This window comes from Zeus faber, assembly GCF_960531495.2.
Source record: "Zeus faber genome assembly, chromosome: 3".
Lineage (NCBI taxonomy): Eukaryota > Metazoa > Chordata > Actinopteri > Zeiformes > Zeidae > Zeus > Zeus faber.
In genome coordinates this window covers 170,210-197,173 of record NC_137190.1, presented here as the reverse complement: position 1 = coordinate 197,173, position 26,964 = coordinate 170,210, and the positions used below count along the sequence as shown (strand labels likewise).

Below are 26,964 nucleotides of genomic sequence, written 5' to 3'. Positions count from 1 at the left end.
AGTTTCTTTTTTAAACCTTTTTATTTTTAGCCCTGTTTACACTGTGTCAAACAGATCTGTCCATGTCCTGGTGAACACTGTTTCAGGGGTTTGCAAAAGCAGGAAGAACGCTGTGAGGGGTCAGGGGTCAATGGATACGGCCCAGATGATGATTGGTCTGCTCTCAGCCCGCCTCAGGGTGGAGTTTAAGTTTTACAAACTGACTGGAAAATTGGGACACAAAATTGGACACCCCAAACACACAATGTGTTTGGGGTGTTGGGGAGGTGAGGATGAGGGCTAGCCCTAACCCTATCTCTACATTTTAGCTCTTTTATTCCCTTCGTGATCTAGGTTCTGCTGCTGTGTGACATGATATAGTGTAAATAAAGGAACCATAAAGTCTCTCTCTTTCTCTCTCTCTCTTTCTCTTTCCGCTATGTTCATCCATCTAACCTCCTCTTCTTGTCCTCCAGTCTTCCACCTCTCCCAACGCTTCACCACGGTGGTCCCAGAGAGCTGCATGCTCATCCTGCTGGGTCTGGTTCTGGGCGGGGTCGTGCTCTTGGCCAATGAGAAGCAGCTGTACCAGCTTGACCCCGTCCTCTTCTTCCTCTTCCTGCTGCCCACCATCGTGGGTGACGCTGGCTACTTCATGCCTGCACGCCTCTTCTTTGACAACCTGGGCGCCATCTTGCTTTACGCTGTGGTGGGAACCCTGTGGAACGCCTTCTGCACCGGCTTCTGTCTGTACGGGGTCAAGCTGCTGGGGGTCATAGGTCAGTTTGAGGTCACTGAGGTTAGTATGAGATCACTGAGGTCAGTGTGAGATGACTGGGAGCTCACTAAGATCAATCTGGGGTCACTGGGAGGTCCCAGTACTAGTCCTAACTAACCCACCATAACTAGCCTGAATTAGTCCTAACTACGCAACCCCTAACTCACCCATCATAACTAGTCCTGACTCACCCATAGTAAGTAGTCCTGACTAGTCATAATTCACCCATCCTAATTAGTCCTCACTCACCCATCCAACTAGTCCTGACTCCCCCATCCTAACAAGTCTTAACTAGTCCTAACTAGCACTGACTCACCCATCCTAACTAGTCCCCACTAGTCCTATCTAACCATGCTGTATGTGTGTGCAGACTCTGGTGTGCATGCAGGCCTGCTCGATTTCCTTCTGTTTGGAGCTCTGATCTCGGCCGTCGACCCGGTCGCCGTCCTGTCCGTGTTCGAGGAAGTGCACGTCAATGACACGCTGTTCATCATCGTGTTTGGAGAGTCGCTGCTGAACGACGCCGTCACTGTGGTAACCACACAAACACACACAGTGGGAGGTGTGAAGGAGGGAGCACTGGAGGGATGCAGTGGTAGAGTGGAGTAATAGAGCAGTTGAGGTATGGAAGGGTGGAGGTATGAAGGGATGGATGGGTAGAGGGATGGAGGGGTAGAGGCATGGGGGATGGAGGGGTAGAGGCATGGAGGGATGCAGGGGTAGAGGCATGGAAGGGTAGAGGGGCGTAGCAGCAGGATTTAGCAGATTAGAAACTGGAATGCTTCACTGCTGCCAACAGCCATAATCTGCTCCACACAGTGAGAGAGGATGGTGTCCGCAACAAGGTCTACATCTCCTTGGTGGAGGTCGGAGCAGTGAGACAGTGTGTATGAGAGTGAGACAGGATGGTGTTCCATTTTAGGTCCTCTACAAGGTCTATATCTCCTTTGTGGAGGTTGGAGCAGTGAGTCAGTATGTTAGACAGTTAGACAGGATGGTGTTCTCCTTTGGGTCCTCTACAAGGTCTACATCTCCTTGGTGGAGGTTGGAGCAGTGAAACCGTGTGATAGACACAACACAACCCTGTCTAACAGTGAGACAGGGTTGTGTTCTCCTTTAGGTCCTCTACAAGATCTACTTCTTCTTAGTGGAGGTTGGAGCAGTGAGACAGTGTGTTAGAGAGTGAGACAGGATGGTGTTCTCCTCTAGGTCCTCTACAAGGTCTACATCTCCTTCGTGGAGGTCGGTGCTGGGAACGTGGAAACGGCAGATTACTTTAAAGGAGTCGGTGAGTCTAAATCCACAATGGAGGATATCACAGTCTGAGGCGGTGAAGAGGCGTTGACCTCCTCCTCTCCCACTTCTCCTTTCCCCCTTTCATCTTCCTCATCCTCCACCTCCTCCAGTCTCCTTCCTGGTGGTCAGTCTTGGAGGGACTCTGGTTGGCCTGGTATTCGCCGTGCTCCTGGGCTTCATCACTCGTTTCACAAAGAAGGTTCGGATCATTGAGCCTCTGCTCGTCTTCCTGCTTGTCTACCTGGCGTACCTGTCTGCAGAGCTGTGCTCGCTGTCTGCGATCTTGTCGTGAGTCCCTGATCATTGATCAATACAGTCATTACTCATCAATAGTTATTACTGATCAATAACATTTCCCTCTGTTTGCAGCTATGTATTTTACTGGCAAGTGAAGAACCCTGAACCCTAAACCCTGAACCCTAAACCTTGAACGCTAAACCTTGAACGCTAAACATGGAAACCTAAACCTTGAACCCTAAACCCTAAACCTTGAACCTAATCCTTGAACCTAAACCCTGTACCTTAACACTGAACCTAAACCTTGAACCTTAACCCTGAACCTAGACCTTGAACCCTGACCCCTAAACCTTGAATCCTGAACCTAAACCCTGAACTTGAACCTTGAACCTAAACCCTGACCCCTAAACCTTGAACCCTGAACCTAAACTGTGTGTGTGTGTGTGCGTGTGCGTGTGCGTGCGTGTGTGCGTGCGTGAGACCCTACATACAAGGAATGCATTTAAAGTTCATCCCAAGGCAGAAAAAAATATTCTGAAATGAGGGGACCTGGTACAAGAACTAGGACCTGGATCTGGACCTGGTACCTTGTTGTCTCGTGACTAGCCAACAGAATTTATCATCACAGAACATTTCACAACATCAATTATTGTATATTAAGTTGAGGATCAATTCTGTATTGATACTTCATGGAGAGCAAGGAGAGGTCTCCTTATTGTCATGGAGGCTCTCCACTCTATGAAGGAGGGTCCCACCCTATGATGGAGGCTCTCCACCCTGTGACGGAGGCTCTCCACCCTGTGACAGAGGCTCTCCACCCTGTGACGGAGGCTCTCCACCCTGTGACGGAGGCTCTCCAACCTGCCAAGATGTCATCCCTCTCATTTGTCCTGATTCTCCTGGATCTGTCTGCTGCCTTCCACGCAGTTAAACACCAAATCCTTCTCTCCATCCTCTCTCCTCTCCATCCTTTCTTCTCTCCACCCTCTTGTTCTCTAAATCCTTTATTCTCTCCACCCGCTCTTCTCCTTATCCATTCTTCTCTCCACCCTCTCTGAACTTGGAGTTACAGGGTCTTCACACACCTGGATGGCTTCATACTTGGCCAATCGCTCTCCCCAGCTCTCATGGAGAGGATCCTCCTGACCCCTGGAGCCCCTCAGAGTTCGGTCCTGGTTCCTTTACTGTTCCGTCTACTAAATCCCTTGGTGACGTGATCTCCTCCCATGGCTTTTCCACCCACTGCTCTGCTGATGACGCTCCACTCCACCTCTCCTTTCCCTCTTCAGAATATCAGGATATGGAGAAGAGCATCTCTGCCCATATTCAAGACATTAACGCATGGACATCTGGGCACCACCTGAACCTCCACCTCAACCAGACAGAGCTCTTCCTTCTCTCTGGGAAACACTGCCCTCACACAGACTTCTCCATCACCATCCAGAACACAAAGTATCTCCATCTCAGACTGCCCGCATCACCGTGACGACCATTTTTCCTGCTCCACCCACATCACCATGACAACAGCTCTCCTGCTCCACCGTCAACAAAACTCTCTTACTCTACAAGTACTAACTCTACTAGTAACAGCTCTACTAGTACTAATACAAGCTCTACTAGTACAAACTTTAAGAGAACCAACTGTTCTAGTACATACTCTACTAGAACTAACTGTACTCGTACCAACTTTACTAGTACCAACTCTACTAGAACTAACTGTACTAGTACTTACTCTATTAGCAATAACTCTACCAGTACTATAGGGTTAGTACTAACTCTACTCGTAGAAACTGTACCAGAACAAACACTACTAGTACAATATGAGTCCTAACTCTACAAGTACTGGAGAAAAGGAAATCATCAATATTAAAACGTCTACTGACTGAAATGAAATTGATATGACGATAGAACCTCATTGATGGTTTTGCTAAACCACTGACTCTCAATTGTAACTTGTCCTTCCAAACTGGTACATTTCCAAGCAAAATTGAAATTGAAAAAGTTATCCCATTATATAAAGCTGGGGATAGACACCACTTTACAAATTACAGGCCTGTTTCTTTACTTCGCAAATTATTTTCAAATAAGTATTTTTTGAAAGGTTCGAAAATTTAATTGAGAAGCAAAATTGGCTGACTGACAGTTAGTGTGGATTTAGGTAGCGTTATTACTACAATTTGATGGTAATTATCTAGAAATGTATAATGAAACAAATAATTAATAGTTGTCTTGTTGGGGTACTACTCTCTTTTTTTGTTGAGAGAAAGGAATGTGTTTGATTTAAATAAATCAAACTTTGATGCATAATGAATCAATCTAGTATCAAAAGTGTGTGGTCCTACTCTTTCAGTGATCTTTAGAAACTACTTGGAGATAAATATCATAAACAAGGACCTTAGAAATAAATAAAGTATTTATTTATAGCTAAAATACTTGGCAATCAATGGTAAAATAAAGAAATGAAAATAAGGGATGAAATAACATGAAATCAATAAAACAAAGAAGAAAACAATTAACTGAAAAACAAACGAGTCCCTGATTTGCTGATGATAGGTAGTGTGTGTTTATGAGATGAGGAAAAGAGCAGAAGCCTAAATATAATTCCTATGTTCTAATGTGGAAGTTGAAGCTATCTCCAACACCAACTCTCCTCACAGCAGAGAAGTTCTCTTGGATTTACTTGTCACTGAGTCGTCTCCAGGTGTAGTTCGGCTGATGAGTGGGGGGACTCCATCGGGGTAGCGTGGAATCCTTTCCATAGCACAATGCACATCAGCAGGGGGTTCCACTTAAGCGCAGTGTAGCCGGCTTGGAGAGAAGTGAACCGCGTTGTCTTTCAGGATGGCCCTTTGTCCCGCCAGCGGCAGTTCAGCTTTCAAGGCAGGCGTTGCAGCAGTGTCTAAGTAACCGTGCGTCTGCACAGGAGTCGTCTGGATCAGCTGGAGCGGGTCGGAGAGTGATTGGACTTAACTGTTCTAGTTGACTTTTAACTTGAGAAATCAGGTTGCAGAGATATTGTTTGTTTTATCAAGAAAAATATAAAATGATAATGAACGTCCCGAAACAGTTACACACTATAACAGGATATTTGTCATAAATCCTCACAAACATTGATTATTGACTATCTGACGCAACAAATTCATACCCGTGTCAATAATAACAGAAAGCATATCAACAACACTTAATTTGAGACACTAACACATTTTATAAATGAACAGGGGGTCAAAAGGCCTCTTTTCCCGCCACGTGATAGCGGTAGAGGTCCTTGGTAAAAACACATTCAACCTACAACTCCGTAAAAACTCCATCTGATATTGTAAAAGTCTGACTTTCACCAGTTTGAGTAAAATTATTGCGTATTACGGTTATATCTATTCCTGTATGACGTAATTAATAACTCACATGAGTATAGTTGCGTTTCAAGACATGCGATGGACTGTGGAAGCGTACAATTGACTGACCCTTTGCGGGTAAGAGGTTTCCTATCTTGTGGGGATCCCATTATTAGGTGTTGCCAGGGTGTGGGAGGATGTCTTTCTGGCAGTTTAACATTGTAGGCTTGAAATGTCAATGGTCTGTTTTTAACACAAAAGCCTGGTGTTTTGGGCCCCACGGTAATAAACATTGTTCTGCCTGGTGCCGTCAGTTCAGTTCAAAGTGCAGGGTTCTGGACACTCCAACCAGGCGAGAGAAATATAATCCAGTTTATGGAGGCTGGGCGCTACTTTTAGAACAAAGAGATCAACATCTTGGGCGCAAATTTAATTAATAGAAGAAATTACTGATTGTATCGACAAAAAGCTTTTGATACCATTGATCAGGATATATTACTGGATTAACTGGAAAGGTATCAGAGGAATTGTGCTAAATTGATTTAGAAGCAATTTAAGAAACAGGCAACAATTTGTAAAGATAGGAGAGCATCAATTAACATGCATGGATATTACTTCTGCTACTTCTTCTACTTCTTATATTACTATTGCTCAAAATTGTTCATTTTGTAGGTAAATGAATGTTAAATGAGTATCAAAAATACTTACATTTATTTAATTTGTGGACACAAATATTTTTTTCCTATGGATCGAATTTACAGCAGCTTTTGGAGGTGATCACAACAGAAATTAGTAAATCAAACAGTGGTTTGATAAGCAAATTTCATTAAATTTAAACAAAAAGATTATGTTGTTTGGAAATTGGAAAATAAACACCCATGTATAAGTGATGATAGATAATGTTAATATAGAAAGAGTATTTGAAAATACATTTCTGAGGGTGATATTACACCACAAAAACCTGTTTTTAAACTCGCATGATTTGAAGTTCATGGATCCGGTAGAATTTAAAACTGCACAAATAATGTGGAAAGCAAGAAATAATTTACTTCCGGGTAATATACAAAAAATGTTAGTACTGTATTAGTACCAACTCTACCAGTACCAACTCTACTAGTACTAAGTATACTAGTACCAACTCTACTAGTACTGTGTTTCTACAGATTTATTAGCTGCAGTGGTAACGTCCAGTTGGTTTGAGTTGTCTCATCAGTGACATCATGTGATGTCATGTACTTCAATACGTCACAATATTCATAACCAGCATTACACTATAAGTGTGCACTGTTCTGTTAAACTACTAGATCAGAAACAGTACTTTCAGGTTGTACTTGTACTTCTTGCTCCTCAGACTGACATTCTGTGGCCTCGGAGCTAACAAGTATGTGGAAGCCAACATCTCCCAGAAGTCCCGGACCACGGTCAAGTACACTATGAAGACCCTGGCCAGCATCGCCGAGACCATCATCTTCATCTTCCTCGGGATCTCAGCCGTGGACAAGACCAAGTGGGCCTGGGACACCGGCCTGGTCTCCTGCACCCTCCTCTTCATCTTCGTCTTCAGAGCCATCGGTTAGACGAGCTAGTTTCCCCGTCACTGATCTACTGTCTGTAGCCCCCAACTGCGGTCTAAAGCCTAACCCTGCACCCTCTTCTCTCCTCAAGGTGTGATTGGTCAGACCTGGATTTTGAACCGGTCCCGTCTCGTCCCGTTAGACCGGATCGATCAGGTGGTGATGTCGTACGGTGGCCTGCGGGGGGCAGTGGCGTTCGCTCTGGTGGTCCTATTGGATGGAGACCATGTCAAAGCCAAGGATTACTTCGTAGCTACAACCATCGTGGTCATCTTTTTCACCGTCATGTTCCAGGTACACAAACTTTGTAGTCCTGCAGAGTTAGACTGTGTGTACGTTCGTCCATATTCTGCCTACTTTTATCACTTTTTTCTCACATTCACATGTGAAAGTTAAATATTTTTCATTTTTGTGGTTTAAGTGGTTTCGGTTTTGCGCGTACTGTGTGCCATGGCGTGGTGCACAGCCAGGTAAAGCCGCACTGGAATTGCCTGTCAATAACATGGATGACCTTCTTCAAGAGGTGGGGAGAGGTTGCTGATGTTTATTCCGTAGGGGAGCTGGGGTGAAGCATGGGACATTGGAGAAGGCTCTTCTGGTACCATACCAAAGAAACTGCAGGAAGTATGTCTAGGACGGTTAGAATTCAACTTGCTGCATATGCAGATGACCTGTCAGGGATAATAAGGATAAGAAGGATACTTTGTGCTTCATGGAGGGAGGATGTGGGATACAGTGGATTAGAGAAGGGCTGAAGCTTTTAGGACTACAGTATATCTGCGCTTGGAGTGCTGTGTCAGGAAGAACTGGAATGGACTGCTATAGAATCTGGAATCCCAAATCTCTAAAGCCCCTTTCCCACGTGCACAGAAAGGTGTAAATCTAGCAGCAGTGTTCCGTGTTGGTGTCATGTGGGAGGCGCGGGCTGGGGTCCCGCCCCCCCTCTCCCGGAGCCGGTTGTCGCGACGGGTTGTGAGGTTCACTAGTTGGTCCAGGTCGGGGGCTCGTCCCGCTGTGCCAACTCGTCCCGCAAGTCATCATTCAGGGTGTGCTGGAAGATGTCCTGAAAGGCTTCATCGTTCCAGCTGCTCTCGGCGGCTAGAGACCGGAACTCGACGACAAGTGCGCCTAACCCTGGCGGAGGGGAAGGAGTCTCTTTGCTGCCTCCTTGCCGCGAACCGGGTGGTCAAAGATTCTCCTCATGTCGCGGATGAAGAGCTTGTATGAACAGCTCTCGGGACCTTGCCGATGACACACCGCTGAACCCAGTGCAAGACCCGCCCCTCTCAGGGAGGCAATGAGGTAGGCGATGCGGGCGCTGTCAGAGGAGTAGGACGACGGCTGTTGGCCGAACACCTAACTTGCTGACAGTGAAGCTGTGAGCAGCCTGCAGTGCGCCGCCACCGGAGCACACCGTTCTGTCGCCATAAGTCATCTCGTGCCCATTCATAACAGTCATCTAATGCCCGTTCGCTGTTCCCCGTTCTGTCTTTTTACATTGTTTCTCCATGTGGGAACTTTTGCATGAAGGAGGTGAATGTGTGAAGCTTCTGCGGAACCGTGTGTGTAACGCATCCATCGGTGCCTCTCCCTCCCTCATCTCCCTCGCGCCAGAGGTTGGCGCACCCACTGTCCGCCCCAGGTCTCATTCGCTCAGCGGCGACAAGGTGGGACAGGAAGCCCAGCCTGCCAAATAAGTGCCACCAGCTCTTGAGACATCGGCAGTGTCGGCATGTAAAATCCCACGGCAGCGACTGCCTTATCAGAGGAGATAGCGACACTTCTAAGGAAGGGAGCCATATCGGTCATTCTGCCTGCCAACAGCCAAACCGGCATTTATTCACATTACTACCTGGTTCCCAAAAAGACAGGAGGAGTGAGACCGATTCTGGATTTACGAGCTCTCAACAAACTTATTGTAGAGAAAGTTCCCGCTCAAAGCCCGTTCTGGTTCTCCCTTCACTGACGGGATGAACCCCCACTGGGAGTGTAAGTCTTCGCCCACGCCCGCCCCGCCAGCTGCTGTACGCCTTCCCTCCAATCACCCTCATAGATCGCCTGCTAATGACAGTGAGAGTGGAGAAAGCATGCCTCATCCTAGTAGCACTGGAGCGCACGTCCACATCTTGGATCTTGGAGCTGGTCCAGTTGCTGGTGGATGAACCATGGCCAGTACCCTGGTTCCTGGATGCCCTTGCCCATGTGCAGGGAATGATAAAACAGCGCCCAATTTTCGGTCAGCCACTGGTGGCCTGGTACCTGAGAGGTTGAGGCTACAGCAACAGGGCTTGTCATCTGCCGTGACTAATACGATACAGAGTGCCATGGCACCTTCTACCAAGTCAAGTCACACACTTTATTTATAGAGCGCATTTCATACCAGGGCAACACAATGCGCTTTACAAAGAAATACAAAAAAGAAAGAGAGAACGTAGTTGTCAGCTGGTCATTACAAAAGAATGCCCCTGAAACAACAACAACAACAAAAGCAACAACAAAGACAACAATAAAAGCGATTCCAACCACAGTGGCAGCAACAGCAACAGAAAACAGCAGCAACAACAGCCACAGAAACAACAACAACGGCAGCAGCAACAACGACACCAGCATCAACAACAACAGCAACAACGTACACGCAAAGACGTCACCGGAACTGAAAGTGGTAGCTCTCACCGGAACTGGAAAGGTCACTCAGGTTAGAGATGGTTAAGTTGAGGTATAAGGTTACGTTAAGTTGAGTTATAAGGTAAGTGAGAGTTAAGTTTAGGTATAACGTTGGCAGCAGCAATGGCAACACCAGTTAAGGTATAAGGTTAGCGGCACCAATAACAGCACCTGCAGCAGCAGCAAGATTCAAGAGGTTTATTCGTCACATACATATACATAAATTCATACATATATGCAGTGAAATGGAATGCAACGCACCCGGTGGTAACACACAATATGTCAGAGGAAAAATTTCTTTCTAATAGACCAACTAACTGACTCCTAAAATGAAATACAGTAAGTCGAATACTTATAGAATAAAGTAAAAATATATAGAATAAAATAAAATACGATAAAATAAAATGAGATAAAATGGAATAGATAGAAGGAATATGCTTATGTTTATGGAATAGGCAATTATGTATATACAGATATGTGCGTTAAAGTGGCATGTGAATAAAGTGAGGTAGAGCTTGGGATAATACAGCACAGTATACACCAGTATGGCGCAGCAATACGGCATCACGAACAACCCTGAACAGTGACACAGTATGCGGTACAATATGCTACATATAGTACAGTAGGTACTGGAGCCTATGTGTATGGCTCAATGAGGACCCCTGGTGAGGTCAGCATTGACAGTTCTAATGGCTTGCGGGAAAAAACCCTGTCTCAGTCTCTCTGTTCTCGCTGTGTGACTGCGGAGGTGCTTGCCTGACCGCGGCAGCTGGAACCGTCCGTTGTTGGGGTGATGAGGATCCTTCATGATCCTGCGGGCTCTGCTACTACACCTCCTGGTGTATAACTCCTGCAAGGGAGGGAGGGTAGTTCCAGTGGTACGTTCAGCTGAACGTCCTGTCAACAGAAATCCCGTTAATCACCAAGGGCACGTGCGTCCTCGATTGTGGTCCTCGCCTAAAGTCCACAATCAGCTCCTTAGTTTTGCTGACGTTCAGGTGGAGGCTGTTGTCCTGGTACCAGAGTGACAGGTCAGCCAACTCCTTGCGGTAGGCCTTTTCATCGCAGTCGGTGATCAGGCCCATGACAACGGTGTCGTCAGCAAACTTGATGATGGTGTTGGAGCTGGACCTGGCCACACAGTCATGTGCGTACACGTAGTACAGTAGGGGGCTGAGGACGCAACCCTGGGGGATCTTGTATTCAGGGTGAGGACCCGTGACGTGTGCTTCCCCACCCTGACCACCTGGGGGCGGGCTGTGAGGAAGTCCAGGATCCAGGTGCACAGCGGAGCATTCAGTCCGAGCTCCTTCAGCTTGACAGCCAGTCTGGTGGGGACTATGGTGTTGAAGGCTGAACTGTAATCGATGAACAGCATTCTCACATAGGCCCCCTTCTGGCCATCCAGATGCGTGAGCGTGGTGTGCAGTACCTGGGAAACCGCGTCATCCGTGGATCTGTTCTGCCGGTACGCGAACTGCAACGGGTCCAAGGTGCGGAGGAGGGATTGCGCAGATGTAATCCTTAATCAACCTCTCGAAACACTTATGACCACCGAGGTGAGGGCCACCGGACGGTAGTCATTCAGGCAGGCAGGAGAGGCGATCTTCGGGACAGGAACGACGGTGGACCTCTTGAAGCAGGACGGGACCACTGATTCAGCCATGGAGATGTTGAATATTGTGGTGAACACCGGGGCTAGCTGGTTAGCACAGGTCTTCAGTACTAGCCCAGATATGCCGTCTGGGCCCGCAGCTTTCCTGGTGTTCATCCGCATCAGAGCCCTCATGACTTTGTGCACGGACACTGAGAGTGCGCGCTCTTCCCCAGCGGTGTAACTCCAATTAGACGGCGAGCTAGCAGTGTTGTTGCCAGACTCGAACTGCGCATAAAAGGCGTTCAGTTCGTTGGCTAGGGAGGCGTCCACACTCGTGGCTCAGGAGGGGCTGCTCTTGTAGTTTGTGATCGTCCGCAGCCCCTCCCACAAGCATCTCGTGTCCCCCCGCTCCATCTGCAACTCCACGGTCTCTCTGTACGCCCGTTTGGCGTCCTTCACCGCCCTCCGCAGATTGTACAACGACGCTTTGTAATTGTCCATATTTCCGGATACAAGACCGTCGTAAGCAGCCGTGCGAGCATTCAGAGCGCAGCGGATGGACTTATCAACCCACGGTTTCTGGTTTGGAAATATCCGAACTTTCACCGTGGGAATGATGCTATCTGCTAGCGTAGTCACAAAACTTACTGCCACCTCCGTAAACTTGCTGACGTCACTTGAACTTGTTTGGAACATGTCCCAGTCTACGTCAGTCAGAGAGTCCTGAAGCGCAGCCTCTGATTGGTCCGTCCACCGCTTCACTTCCTTCTCACCACCAGTTCTCGTGCGATCAGAGGCCTGTAAACGGGAACCAGCGAGATCGGGGCGTGGTCAGATTTCCCGAAAGCAGGGAGCGAGATGGTCTTGTATCCGTTCTTGTACAGTGTGTAACAATGGTCCAGAGTTCTATCTCCCCTGGTGGCACACGTGATGTGTTGGTGACAACACATTGACAACACCAGCAGTGACAATACCAGAAACAGACAACAGCAGCAACAAAAACAGCAACAGTGTACAAGCGAAGACGTCACCGGGACCAGAAGTGGTAGCTCTCACTGGAACCAGAAATCTCCTCATCTGTACTGAGTCAACAGTGTATACCATCTCATCTCAATGAAGTAAAGCACAGCAAAGACGTCACCAGACCCGGAAGTGGTAGCCCTCACCGGAAATGGAAATTTCAACTGTGTCACCATCTCATCTTAATCCAGTCACGGTCCTTTAATTAGCGTCCCTAAGTTACGGGTCAAGTTTTCAATCAGACCTCGGAAGGGAGATCCTTTTGACTCTCTCTCTCTCCGAAAACACACCCTTCTTATGATCCTCGAAGTGTAATATCACAACAGAAACAACCACAGCAACTGAACCAGCAGCAACTACAGCAAAACCAAAGCAGGAGCAACAACAGCAACGCACACGCAAAGGCCTCACTGGAACCGGAAGTGATAGCTCTCACTGGAACCGGAAAAGTTACTCAGGTAGGAGATGTTAGAGATGTTGAGTTGAGATACAAAGTTGAGATATTTAAATAAGGGTATAAGGTTAGAGATGGTTAAGTTTAGGTATAAGTTTAGGGATTATTATGTTTAGGTATAATGTTCGAGATGAGGTTGGCAGCGGCAACGACAACACCAGTTAAGGTATAAGGATAGCAGCACCAACAACACCACCAGCAGCAATGACAACACTAGCGACTACTGTCCCAGCAGCAACAATAGCAGCAGCAAAAACAGCAGCAACAGCAGCAGCGACAGTGCACAAGTGAAGACGTCACCGGAAGTGGTAGCTCTAACCAGAACCAGAAATCTCATCCGTATTGAGTCAACAGTTCTCAGGGAAGCAACGCACAGCAAAGCCGTCACCGGAACCGGAAGTGGCAGCCCTCACCAGACACTGAGATTTCAACTCTGTGCACCATCTCATCTAAAGCCAGTCACGGTGGATGGTTAAGTTTAGGTATAAGGTTAGCAGCAGCAACGACAATACTCGCAGAAACAATAGCAGCAACAGAAAACAGCAGCAGCAATATTAGCAGCAACAGTGCACAAGCGAAGACGTCACCGGAACTGGAAGTGGTAGCTCTCACCGGAACCAGAAATCTCCTCATCTGTATTAAGCCAACAGTGTGTACCATCTCATCTCAACGAAGTAACGCAGAGCAAAGACATCACCGGAACCGGAAGTGGTAGCCCTCACCGGAAACGGAAATTTCAACTGTGTGCACCGTCTCATCTTAATCCAGTCACGGTCCTGTAATTAGCGTTCCTAAATTATGGGTCAAGTTTTTCATTCTGACCTCGGGAGGGAGATCCTTTTGACTATCTCTCCGAAAAAACACCCTTCTTATAATCCTCTCACTGTAAAATCACAACAGAAACTACTTTAAGACTTTGCACCAAAGATGAGTATTTCTGTTTTGTCTTTGTTCAGTTGTAAAAAGTTCTTTGACAGCCATGCATTAATATCATTAATACACTGAGTGAGGTAGTGTATGGGGAGTAGGTCATCAGGAGATAGGGATATGTACAGTTGTGAATCATCTGCATAATTATGGTAATTTATTTTGTGTTTCTTTACAATGTGTGCCAGTGGAAGCCTATAGAGGTTAAACAATAATGGTCCCAGAATCGAACCTTGGGGCACTCCACATACAATATCCACTTTGTTTGACACAAAATCTCCAATGGACACAAAGAACTGCCTGTCCTGTAGGTAGGTTTTGAACCACTTTAGAACCGGGCCAGAAAGGCCGACCCATTTTTGTAATCTCGCTAATAAAATCGGATTATCAACAGTGTCGAAGGCAGCACTGAGGTCCAGGAGCAGAAGAACAGATAGTTTTTTTGCATTTACCTATAGATCGTTCAGAACTTTAATAAGTGCTGTTTCTGTGCTATGGTGAGGTGGAAAGCCAGATTGATAGGTGTCTAAAAGGCTGTTTGAGGTTAGATAGTCGTAAACTGAAGGTAAACTGTTTTTTCAAGTATTTTGCTGAGGAACGGCAGGTTGGAAATGGGCCTGTAGTTGGCAATAACTGTTGCATCAGGATTGCTCTTCTTCAGGAGTGGTTTAATGACAGCTGTTTTAAATGCTGCAGGGAATATACCTGATTGAAGAGAGCCATTTAAAATGTCTAATACCTCATGTGCCAGGCAGTTAAAAACAGTTTTAAAAAATGTGGTAGGGAGGGGGTCCAGGCAGCAGGTGGAGGACCTGAACTAACCAACAATATCGTCCAGTCTTTTTATGTCTATGGGGATGAAATGAGACATGCCAGCGGTCAAATTACTGGGGAACTGAAGGGTAGGTTTATTTCTGGATGGTGAGGCACTAATATTCTGTGGAGAGCATCTCTGACAGGGTTGTAGATGGTGGATTAATAAGTCGATCAACAGTGAAGAAAAGCACTTTACTATTGTTAAGGTTTTCATTAATGATTTTAGAGAAGAAAGACTGGCCTGTTTGATTTCTATATTGTATCAATTGAGTCTATCCTTGTAAATTTCATGATGAACCTGAAGATTTCCAGTGCCTGGCAACACTCTCTCTTAAACTGCCTAATAACTGCTCCATTTCTCCAGGGGGCTTTATGTTTTTCTATGTTTTTAGTTTTAACAGGTGCAATCTTATCAATGATATTTTGTATTTTGGAGTTCAAGTTGTTCACAGGATCCTCAGTTGATGATGCCTTGAACAGCGGTAACTCATTTAAAATTCTCTTAAAGGTTTCAATGGTATTATTGTTAATGATCCTTTTTTTTATTGTTCGGGTACCCCTCTGTTGTACAGGAAGAGCAGACACATCAAAGAAAATGTAACAGTGATCTGAAATTGCAACATCCATGACATAGGGTACAGTGATATTTGATCCTTTTGATATGACTAAGTCCAGAGTATGCCCCTTATTGGGGGTGGGTCCAGAAACGTGCTAAGTGAGGTCAAATGCCTCTAATAGGCTAAGTGTTGAGCATCTGGGTCTGTTTGATTGTCAACATGAATATTATAATCACCTGGATAATTACACAATCATAATCAGTGGAGACCTTGGACAGTAGCTCAGAGAATTCATCAAGAAAGCCACATTTAGATTTTGGTGGCCGATAGATAGCGATGAGTAAAATCATCATCTAAAAAAGACGTGAATTCTCCGAGGAGGATTTCCTTGCAGGTATAGATATCAGAGAAGACAGCAGCTATTCCACCACCTCTCTGGTAAGCTCTAGTGGTTTGGATTAACTTGAAATTAGGAGGTGCTGTCTCAATGAGTGCGACTGAGCCATTTCTATCCAGCCAGGTCTCAGTTAATAGAGCAAAATGACTTGTTAGTTAGTCACCTTATGTTTAATAGAGACATTTTTATAGTTCTGGGTGCATGGCTTTGCGGGGTACTGAGAGTTTGAGTCCGAACGGGTAGCAAATTGTTTAGATTCCTGTATGTTACAGGGAAGTTACGTAATTTCGGTCTATGGTTTATAAGTACAGGTATTTGTAGAGCAGAGTGACAGTCATTAATGTCAGAGTGGATCGGACTCACCAAACATCAGCAGCGCACAGAAGATTTCAGCGTAAGTTCCATGTTTAAGGTGAGGAGCCGTGATCCGTGAAAGTTTGGATAAACTCCATCATGTCTGAAGACGTTTGGATGGTTCAAGAAGGTGCCGAAGTTGTCCACAAATGGTATATTGAGGGAGCAGCAGTATCCCTTGAGCCATGTGTGTAGCTGAAGGACACACGTGAATTTTACGTCTCCAAAGCTGAGACACGGCAGCGGGCCGGAGACAATGAACCGGCGGTCCGACTGTAGAAGACTGTCAATAAGCTTTGTAAAGTCTTCTTTAAGTGTTTCCGATTGTTTGTTCCTGAGATCTTTGGTTCCGACGTGGATAAGAACAGTGGAGGCAGACGGGTTTTGATCCAGCAGCTGTAGGATTCTGGAGTCTATAGCCGTTTCTTAATACCAAGTACACAAAGTCCGGACTTGCGGACTTGGTAGTTCAGACTTGGCAAGTTCGACTCGGGAGTACAGACTCCCGGGGACGGGAGGACGCAGGACGGTCATTCTGCAAAATGCATTCTGGGATACTTGGCTGTCCCAAGTCCACACAAGTCACCACCGATGCGTCCTCCATATAATGGGCGGAGCAAGTCCACATCCGGGCATTTGGACTGGACTTGGCTTGATGCGTACTTTGAATTGGAACAGTACTTGGGCTGCGACTGATGACATTTCACAAGTCCACAAGAACACAAGTACAGACAAGAACGCAGATTAAGAAATGGCCTATATCCTGGACGAGAGCATCCAGGTAGCAGATGGTTTTAGCTGCAGACAGGGTGATGTGTCGAACCATGGAGGAGCCGACAATGAGCATGGATGGAGGTCCGGCAGCAGAGGAGTTCTGTGGGACAGCAGCAGCCGAGCCAGGAGGGCACCGTCCTCTCAGAGGCGGCGCAGGCAGGCGGTCCAAGTCAGTGGCCGCGAAGCGGCCCCGACGGGCGGAGATCGTGCCACCAACTGGCTTGGGAGCGGAGGCCCGGGCAGCATACCAACCACTGTATGTACCAACACTTAGTATGCTGAGAAGTGGAGATATTTTGAATACTGGTGCAAAGGACAGAATGTCATTCACACCTCATGCTCGGTGGAATATATAAACTTTTCCACCTCTATCTCCAGTGGTTATTGGACATGGATTTATCCCCTTCCACTGTTCAGGGGTGTTGCTGTGAGGGTTTTGGCAAAAAGCCTACGTTTAGCCATCCTCTGATTACACGCTTCCTACAATGACAAGAGGTATCTAACCACTGTCATGCGCTTTGGCCCCAAAATGGGACCTGGCATTGGCACTGGCACTGCACTCTCTCACTAGTTAACACCATCCCCATAAAACAGCTGTCCGTCAAAACGGAGCTTCTGTTTGCACTGACATCTTCTAAACGCGTGGGGTGTCCGTGCACAGCCACCTTTCCATGAATGCCGATTTGAGTAAAGCTACATTGATAACCCTAACCCGGTTTTCATACCGAAGAACATCAGGAGCTCCTTTCGTTCAAGGGACATCGCGCTTAAGTCTTTCTTACCGCAACCGCACACTAATGAGAAAGATAAATGTCTCCATTGCTTGTGTCCTATTCATGCATATTTCTGACGCACAGCGGTAATGAGGAGCACAACTCAGCTCTTTGTCTCTTATAGCGAGGCTACAATGGGAAAACCTCTGTCGAAACAATGGCTTTCTCATTGGTTAGGTGACGGCATCGCACAGCCTACACGGAAACGGGGTAAGTTTTGCCACCTTGGCGAAACCCTTACTCTACTCGGAGGAGTGGCCGCAACTGCTGCCCAGTTTGGAGGTGTATTGGTGGAGAACATTTGCGGATAACTTGGTGCGCCCCGTTTATCCAATATGAAAATTAGGTTAGACAGTTGCAGCGCAGGATTGGTTTAACCGCCGGTCCACAGACCTTCACTGCTGGGGTGAGTCACAATGCCATTTTAAAGTGGTCATCTGGTTTTGTGTGGTTATTTAAAGTACAATATGACCATATGAGTATATTACCATTCCCACTGCTCTGTTATGTCTTTCCGACAGAGCTATTGCCTTGTCTCTTTGTCGTCTCAACCTGAGGGCGGAGTCTATGTGAATTAGAATGATAGTTAGCTTGCTCTAACTCAAGTTCTAATATCATAGGCAAAGCCCTCTAGCTTTTCCTGCCCCGCTGTCTTCCTAGAGTCGATGAAGATCCTTCCCTTTTAGGGAGTGCAAAGGAAGCTAGAGGGCGGAGACTATGATCATAGAACTTGAGTTAGAGCAAGCCAGCCATTGGTACTGTCAACATGAAAATGACATGAGAATATGTTCAATAAAATATTTTTTTTAATTCAAAATTCTCTCCCTCCCACCCCCCCTCCTCAGGGTCTCACCATCAAACCTCTGGTAAAGTGGCTTAAAGTTCCACGTTCCACCAACAGAAAACCCACGATCAACGAGGAAATCTATGAGAGAGTCAGTACACTCCTCTCCTCCTTATCCGCCTCCTCTCCTCTCCTCCTCTCCTTCTCCCCCCTCCTCCTCATCCTCCCTCCTCCTCTCCTCCTCCTAGCCTCTTCCCCTCCTCTTCTCCTCCTCCTCATCCTCTTCCTCTCCTCTCCTCTCCACTCCTCCTCATCCTCCTCCTCCTCCTCTCCTCTTCCCCTCGTCTCTTCCTCCCACTCCTCTCCTCTTCTCCTCATCTCTGCGTTCTCTTCTTCTCATCCTCCTTCTCTCCTCCTCCTCCTGTCCTTCTCCTCCTATTCTTCTACTCCTCCTCTCCTCTTCCCCTCCTTTCCTTCCCCTCCTCTCATTCTCCTCCCCTCCCCCTCCTCTCCTCTTCCCTTCCTCTCCTCCTTTTCTCCTCCTGCTCCTCTCTTCCTCTCCTCCTCCTCCTCCTTCTCTTCCTCCTCTACTCCTCCTCTCCTTCTCCACCTCTCCTCCCCCTCCTCATTCGCCCCCTCTCCTTCTCTCCTCCTCCCCCTCCTCCTCACTCTCCTCCTCCTCCTTCTCTTCCTTCTCTACTCCTCCTCTCCTCCTTCTCTCCCCCTCCTCTCCTCTCCTCCTCTTGTCCTCCTCTCCTTCTCCTCCTCCTCTCCTCCTCCTCCCCCTCCTCCTCACTCTCCTCCTCCTCCTTCTCTTCCTCCTCTACTCCTCCTCTCCTCCTTCTCTCCCCCTCCTCTCCTCTCCTCTGCTCCTCTTGTCCTCCTCTCCTTCTCCTCCTCCTCTCCTCCCCTCCCCCTCCTCCTTTGTCCAGGTGGACTCATGGTTTTGTTCAACTCTTCACTTCAATAAAGTTTTCTTTTCTAACTTGTGGCGTTCAGGCCTTCGACCACATCCTGACAGCGGTGGAGGACATCGCAGGTCTGCAGGGATACCACCACTGGAGGGACAAGTGAGTGTAGTAGTAATAGAGTACTACTAGAGTACTACACTATACTACTGCTGCTACTACTACTACTACTAATACTACTACCGCCACTGGAGGGACAAGTGAGTGTAGTAGTATTAGAGTACTACTAGAGTACTACACTATACTACTGCTACTACTACTACTGCTACTACTAATACTACTACCACCACTGGAGGAACAAGTGAGTGTAGTAGTACTAGAGTACTACTAGAGTACTACACCATACTACTGCTACTACTACTACTACCACCACTGGAGGGACAAGTGCTGTAGTACTAGAGTATTATTAGAGTACTACACTATACTACTGCTGCTACTACTACTACTACTACTAGTAGTAGTAGTAGTAGTAGTAGTTGTAGTAGTAGTTGTCCCTGCAGTGGTGGTGGTACTACTAATACTACTGCTACTGATACTTCTGCTGCTGCTGCTATTGGTACTACTTCTACTGCTACTACTGCTACTGCTGCTACTACTACTGCTACTACAACTACTACTACTGCTACTACTGCTACTACTACTACCACTACTGCTGCTACTGCTGCTACTACTACTATGACTACTGCTACTACTGCGACTACTGCTACTCCTACTGCTACTACTGTTACTACTACTGCTACTGCTACTACTGCTACTGCTAGTACTGTACTATTGCTACTGCTGCTGCTACTACTGCTACTGCTACTACTGTACTACTACTGCTACTACTACTATATATACAATACCATACATATATCTTGCATTTGTCAGGTGGGAGCAGTTTGATAAGAACTATCTGAGCAAGATGCTGCTCAGGAAGTCAGTTTACAGGAAGAGTGAACTCTGGGAAGTTTACCAGAAGATCAACATCCGGGACGCCATCAGCGTCATCGACCAGGTCAGTACTCCAATACACACAGTACTGTCAGTACCCTTAACTGCAGTAGCAGTACATACAGTACTGTCAGTACACACAGTACTGTCCGTTCACACTGTACTGCAGTACACAAAGAACTTTCAGTACCTTTAACTGCAGTAGCATTACACACAGTACAGTCAGTACACACAGTACTGTAGTACACACTGCAGTCGTGGTCCAGGTCCAGGTGAGGGTTTGAGCTTCCATTCTTCTAATGAGAGGTGAAGTGTGATCCACAGGTGGGAGCAGTTTTGATCAGATTAACCCAGGTTAACTCCAATTAACCCAGGTTAACTCAGATTACCCCAGGTTAATGCATGTTAACTCAGATGAATCCAGGTTAAGGCAGGGTAAACCAGGTACACTCAGTGTGTGTGTGCGTGTGTGTGTGTGCAGGGGGGGAACCTCACCTCAAGACTTTCTCTTCCCTCGATGGCGAGTCGCTCATCGTTCCCGGAAGTGACCAACGTCACCAATTACCTGTGAGTTGCAGCTAAATGCTAATCTGGGTTTCTACTTCCTGTTCCTGAGACCTGCAGGTTCTGGTTGTCTGTAGAACAGAACGTCAGAAAAGGTCTGGAATAATGATGGAGGATCCAGTTGGACTCTGAATTGGAGTTCCTGGTTTGTGTAGATCAGGTTATGATGGACTATATCTGCCACCTGCCCATATTGGGCTCACTAGTAACTAGTTAGCACAGTCCTACTTCATGTTAACTAGTGTAGATAGATGTGTACATATGATGTGTACTCGCATGTTGCTTGTTTTTATCTGTGGCTTTCTGACTGCACTGTTTCTGCTGCTGTAGTGCCTGAATTTCCCTCCAGGGGTTAATAAGGTTTTATCTTATCAGTTTATGATGGACTTGCTTTAAATTGGCTAGCTCTGGTTATGATGAACTAGCTATCTCTGATGTTGGGTGTGTTAACAGGCGGGAGAACGGCAGCGGTGTCTGTCTGGATCTTCAGGCGATCGACAATGTTCCTGGAGCCAAAGTCCAGGAGGAGACGGAGACGCACCACGTCCTGAGCGGGAACCTGTACAAGCCCAGGAGACGGGTACAGTGTTTTTTGGTGTTTTTGGAAGAACCACCGCGTCAGCTCTGCCCGACCTCATCCCCGTGCATGCTGCCGAGCGGAGGTAGCACCGGTGCTCCTGCTGTATGATTGGCCATTTGTGTCACGATTGGCAGGTTGTTTCTCTGCTGTAAAATTGGCTGTTCATTTGGCTGTATTTTTGAAGTCTGTATTTATGGAGGTTTGCGAAGGTCATCTAATTTACATAACTTTAGTGGTGACTTTTTTTTCCTTGGATTATATTTTCAATATGCTCCGTTTACATGAAACACGAAAAACGTTGTGGTATTTCTGTGAGTAATTACCATATCATGGCTTCCTCACCTCGCTGGATCTTGAAGGCGTCACTCAGCTGTACATTCGATTGGATTTGACTCGACGTGGTCACAAAATTTTGGGGATTCATGTTTTTCCTATTTTTCATGAATCTGACAAAGTAATGGGGACCAAAGAGATAAAATATCAATCGGCTGGACCCCTAATAATAATAATAATAATAATAATAGATATAGCTGCAGGCAGCAATACACAGGGTTCAGTATAGACACCAATTACAAATTTTAGGTTACCTTGGAGCGCAACATCAGTTTGTGCTGTCACTCCTCTTTACATCAGCATCGCATCTAAAATGAGTTCAATTTTCCGAGTTTCCACTGAACGCAGCATTGGCTGATGTAATGATGTGGTGAGTCCTGGTGACACAGAATTACTAATACAAGGATCCACTTGTTGTGTGTTGTGACTTTATCCTGAAAATTAGAAGGTGTCTGTCTAGTTCCTGTCAGGTCCCTTTCTAGTTCCTGTCAGGTCCCTGTCTAGTTCCTGTCAGGTCCCTGTCTACTACCTGTTAGGTCCCTGTCTAGTTCCTGTCGGGTCTCTGTCTAGTTCCTGTCGGGTCTCTGTCTAGTTCCTGTCGGGTCCCTGTCTAGTTCCTGTCAGGTCCCTGTCTAGTTCCTGTCAGGTCCCTATCTAGTTCCTGTCAGGTCCCTGTCTACTACCTGTCAGGTCCATGTCTACTTCCTGTCAGGTCTATGTCTACATCCTGTCAGGTCTATGTCTACTTCCTGTCAGTCCCTGTCTACTTCCTGTAGTCCACAGAGTCCTGCCTCACAGTGTCACTGTGGAAAGAAATCACTCCGTGTGGAAGTTCCCAACAACACACTTCCATTCAAACAGGCTCAACACTGCATGTCCCTCACAGACATTTCATCCACTTTTTTAACGTTTGGGACTAAAATAAAAGGGACACTATTCAGACCCGTTGCTCTGGAGCTGCAAGCCAACTCCATTTTTGAGGTCACAAACAGGGAATATGTTTTGGACTGTTTTCCACTCCTACACTTTGTGTTACGACTGGATCCAATGCTGCAAAATAAAAACAAGACACCGGGTTCGATGGAACACAGTGAGTTTATATTTACAAGATGGGAAAATAGGGAGAATCTCTGGTGTTTCTTCTGGACTGAGGGGACAGTGTTGGGACTGAAAACAACAAAGTGTCTGAGATACAGGTAGGTGCTACTCCATCTAGAGCTCTATAAACAAGTAGAAGTCAGTTCTAAAAGACACGCGAGCCAGTGAAACAGGGGTTATATATTCTATCTTCCTTTCTTCCTTTCTTTCTTTCTTTCATTAAAAGTCTAGCGGCAGAGTTCTGAATAAGTTGAATAAGTTGCTGTCTGGATTTTTTGGGGAAACCCGTGGAAAGGCTGTACATTGGCAACATTGCTCAGGTGAAAAATGATGTCCTGGTGACTGTTAATTTGACCTATAAACTTAAATCTGAATCTAGAATTATGCCTCAAAGGCTTTTTACTTCTGCTTCTGTCTGAGTAGTCAGACTTCCCAACCTATTAAAGAGAGCATCCCTTTTGGGTTTTGGTCCAACAAAAAAGTTAAAGTGTTTGTCTTTTTCTCATTTTAAGAAGATATTGCTCATCAACAGATTTATTTGACACAAACAGGTAGTAAGGGACCATGGTGCATTTGGCCCATTTGGCTGGACAGAGCTCTAAAAGTACATTGTGCTGTGATGACATTCCCAGGGGGAGCAGGTGTAATGAAAACAGAAGGGGACCAAGACTGTTGCGTTTCTCTGACTCATGATTATTAAGACTGACAAAAAAATGTATAATAATGTAAATAAAATACACAAAAGTACACACTACTAACCCAGCGTGTACTCTGTATTGTACTGCAGTACCAGTCCCACTACAGCCGGCACTTCATGCCGGCGGGGGGGCAGCAGCGGCAGGACCGCGAGGTCTTCCAGAGGAACATGAGGAGCCGCATGGAGAACTTCAAGTCCACGCGGCACAAGCGTCACAAGAAGGAGCGAAGCCAGAAAAAGGTTCCACATTACAACGCTATCGTCATGACGACCATATTTCACCCCAAACTGCTTCATTAAAAACGTTTTGTTTCCATAGCGACGAGGATCTGACGCCTATGAACAGGAAGTCAATGAGAAGCCGCGACGTAACGTCAGCTGGCATGATGAAGGTACCACAATACAGTACTACTACAATGTTTATTAGTACTAGGGGTACTACTACAGCATATAGTATTACTTATGTGCTTGGTAGTACTACAATCTATTGTATTACATAGTAATATAGCAGCTAAAGTTGTACTACATTCTATCCAGTACTCCAGTTTATGTATTCCTACAGTGTATGCATTGGATCAGGGGTCGGGAACCTGTCGCTCGCGAGCAGATTATGGTTCTTTTGATGATGGTATTCAATTCAAAATATAAATGTGGCGGACAAAGGGGCGTAATCAAGCACCGGCTGTGGACCACGGAAAGACTCCTGGGCGCCTTTTACTCGGCGCCCTGCCCCTCCCGGGTCTCTGCTCAGGCGCCACTTGTGGGAGTCTCTGCCACAGGTAAGGGTTTAGGGAGGGAGACGGAGTCTTTCTGGCTGTGGTCTGCAACATGGCGAGAGTTTTGTTGTTCATTTCAATACGCGGCACGCAGGCCACAATTTTATTATATAATTATTATAATTATAATTATTAAAATAATTGTGGATAATAATGATCCTCTTGGGCGCAGGAGGAATGGCGTTCCACTGCTGGGCTGCTTACCAGCCCGTGCGCCGATCCCCTCTGTAAGACAGACAAACATTAAGAAAACTCCCTGCCTCCAGTCGGACCAATCAGCTCAACACAAGTGGACAGAAATAAAAAAAAACTTCAATATGCATGTGAAAAATAATCTCTTGAACTTGAATCTGAAGACCTGCTGATTCTTAAAACTTGGAACAAAAATGTATTCCTTACTTAAAAAATGCATTAAGTTGCATTAAATGTTTTTAAATATTATATGGCTTACAAGAAAATACATTTTGAAATATTTGGCTTTTATGGCTCTCCCAGCCAAAAAGGTTCCCGACCCCTGCATTGGATAGTGGTACACTAGTGTACACTAGGGTACACACTACTAGGTACACTAGTCGACCAGGTGGCGCTGTGAATATTTTTCTAATTCCACGAATACAGTGTAAGTTAGCTCTTGTGTTGCAAGATCAAAATTGCAAAGCGTCACTAATTCATCAGTTTCAACAGAACTAGTTTCACTCTGAAGGTGAGTACTATTCATAGTGATATCACTATATATGTATATATCACTATGAAGAGTTGTCTCACACACACACACACACACACACACACACACACACACACACACACACACACACACACACACACACACACACACACACACACACACACACACACACTATGGCATTCAAACTATTGGTTTGAACATCAGATCCAATGGTGGTTCCAGTGGATTCTGAAGTGGAGAATGAGGAACCAGAGGAAGATGTTGGAATCACATTTGTAGCTCGAAAGGCGGAACCGGCCAAAGAACGACCAAAATCAGGTAGAGGAGTGAACATTCAGTTCTGTTCTTAGTGGAGGACTGGAACTGGAGCTGGATCGTTCGTCTTAACATCTTAAGATGTTGAGATGTTTACATGTTTATATCTCAAGATGTTTACATCTCAAGATGTTTATGTTTACATCTCTAGATGTTTACATGTTTACATCTCTAGATGTTTACATGTTTACATCTCTAGATGTTTACATGTTTACATCTCTAGATGTTTACATCTCGAGAGGTTGAGATCTCTAGATGTTTATATGTTTAGATCTTTAGATATTTAGATGTTTACATCTCTAGATTGTTACATCTCTAGATGTTTATATATGTACATCTCTAGATGTTTAGATCTCTAGATGTTTGCATCTCTAGTTGTTTAGATCTCTAGTTGTTTAGATCCTGAGATGGTTACATCTCTAGATGTTTCGATGTTTACATCTCTAGATGTTTAGATTTCTAGTTGTTTAGATCTCTAGATGTTTAGATTTCTAGTTGGTTTCATCTCTAGATGTTAAGATGTTTACATCTCTAGATGTTTAGATGTTTATATCCCTAGATGTTTATATGTTTAGATCTCTAGCTGTTTATATGTTTAGATTTCTAGATGTTTCGATGTTTAGATCTCTAGATGTTTAGATCGCTAGATGTTTATATGTTTAGATCTCTAGATGTCTGGATGTTTAGATGTTTATATGTTTGCATCTCTAGATGTTTATATGTTTACATCTCTAGATATTTGGATCTTTCGATTTTTTGATGTTTAGATCTCTAGAATCTAGACATCTAAACATCTAGAGTCTAGGAATCTAGACATAAACATCTAGAGTCTAAATGTTTAGATCTCTAGATGTCAAGGTCTAGATTTTTAGATGTTTAGATCTTTAGATGTTTACATCTCTAGATGTTTAGATCTTTAGATGTTAAGTCTCTAGATGTTTAGATCTCTAGTTTATTAGATCTTATTTTAGGAGGTCCTCTAGATCTGGAACCAGTTTCCAGATGGTTCTTTTTAGATCCTCCGACACAGAACCTTTCACGGGGTTCTTAGCGTTGGTGTTGTGTTTTGTAGGTCCAGCTGCCCTGGTGCATCATGGGAGTCCGTCCTTGGCTGCCCCGCCCTCCCCCACCTGTGGGGAAAAGCACCTCCCCTGGAAGGCCGGGGGTGGCTCCCTGCCTCCTTGCGTCTCTGTGGAGGCCACCAAGATCATCCCTGTGGATCTCCAGCAGGCCTGGAACCAGAGCATCTCCTCCCTAGAGAGCATCTCCCCTCCCCTACCTCCCCCTGAGCCCGTGCACCCCAGGGTGAGCGCTCTGAGCCGGCTGGAGGGGTCCAGGCCCGCCTCATACACCCCCCTAGGCAGTGCCACCGGGGGGTCCGGTCCCGTCCAAGGACCGGCCTCCCTTCACCCCCATGAGAAGGAGGAGTCTGAGCACCATGAGGAGCTGCAGCCCCTCATGCCCGTTCTACCTGCACCTCCTCTTCCCAGCTCCAGGAGGAACCCTCGGGTGTACCTGAGGAGCCTGGTGGCAGTGCCCCCAGCTGGAGAGGAGCGCAGCAGGGGTCCCACTCAGCTGTAGCACCTGGATCCACTGGATGAATCATATTGATTAGACAATATGATTCATAATCAATAAATCAACATTTTATACCAACTTTCCAGTTAAGCATCTGAACGCAGTGCTCAGTGCAGTACTAAAT

The 26,964-nt window shown here is 46.0% G+C and overlaps 1 protein-coding gene across 1 annotated transcript; it reads left to right on the top strand.

Annotated features, from left to right (window-relative positions):
* Positions 1-487: 487 nt before the first annotated feature.
* On the top strand, positions 488-26,843 carry slc9a5 (solute carrier family 9 member A5; the record flags this gene model as incomplete). The annotated part of the gene is made up of 15 exons (XM_079997855.1): positions 488-758; positions 1,128-1,291; positions 1,967-2,045; positions 2,164-2,341; positions 6,974-7,194; positions 7,288-7,490; positions 18,375-18,464; positions 19,313-19,383; positions 20,152-20,278; positions 20,696-20,781; positions 21,232-21,358; positions 23,577-23,726; positions 23,806-23,878; positions 25,152-25,265; positions 26,335-26,843. The coding sequence occupies exons 1-15, from the start codon at positions 503-505 to the stop codon at positions 26,841-26,843; spliced, it is 2,448 nt and encodes an 815-aa protein (XP_079853981.1). The 5' UTR covers positions 488-502.
* Positions 26,844-26,964: the final 121 nt, after the last annotated feature.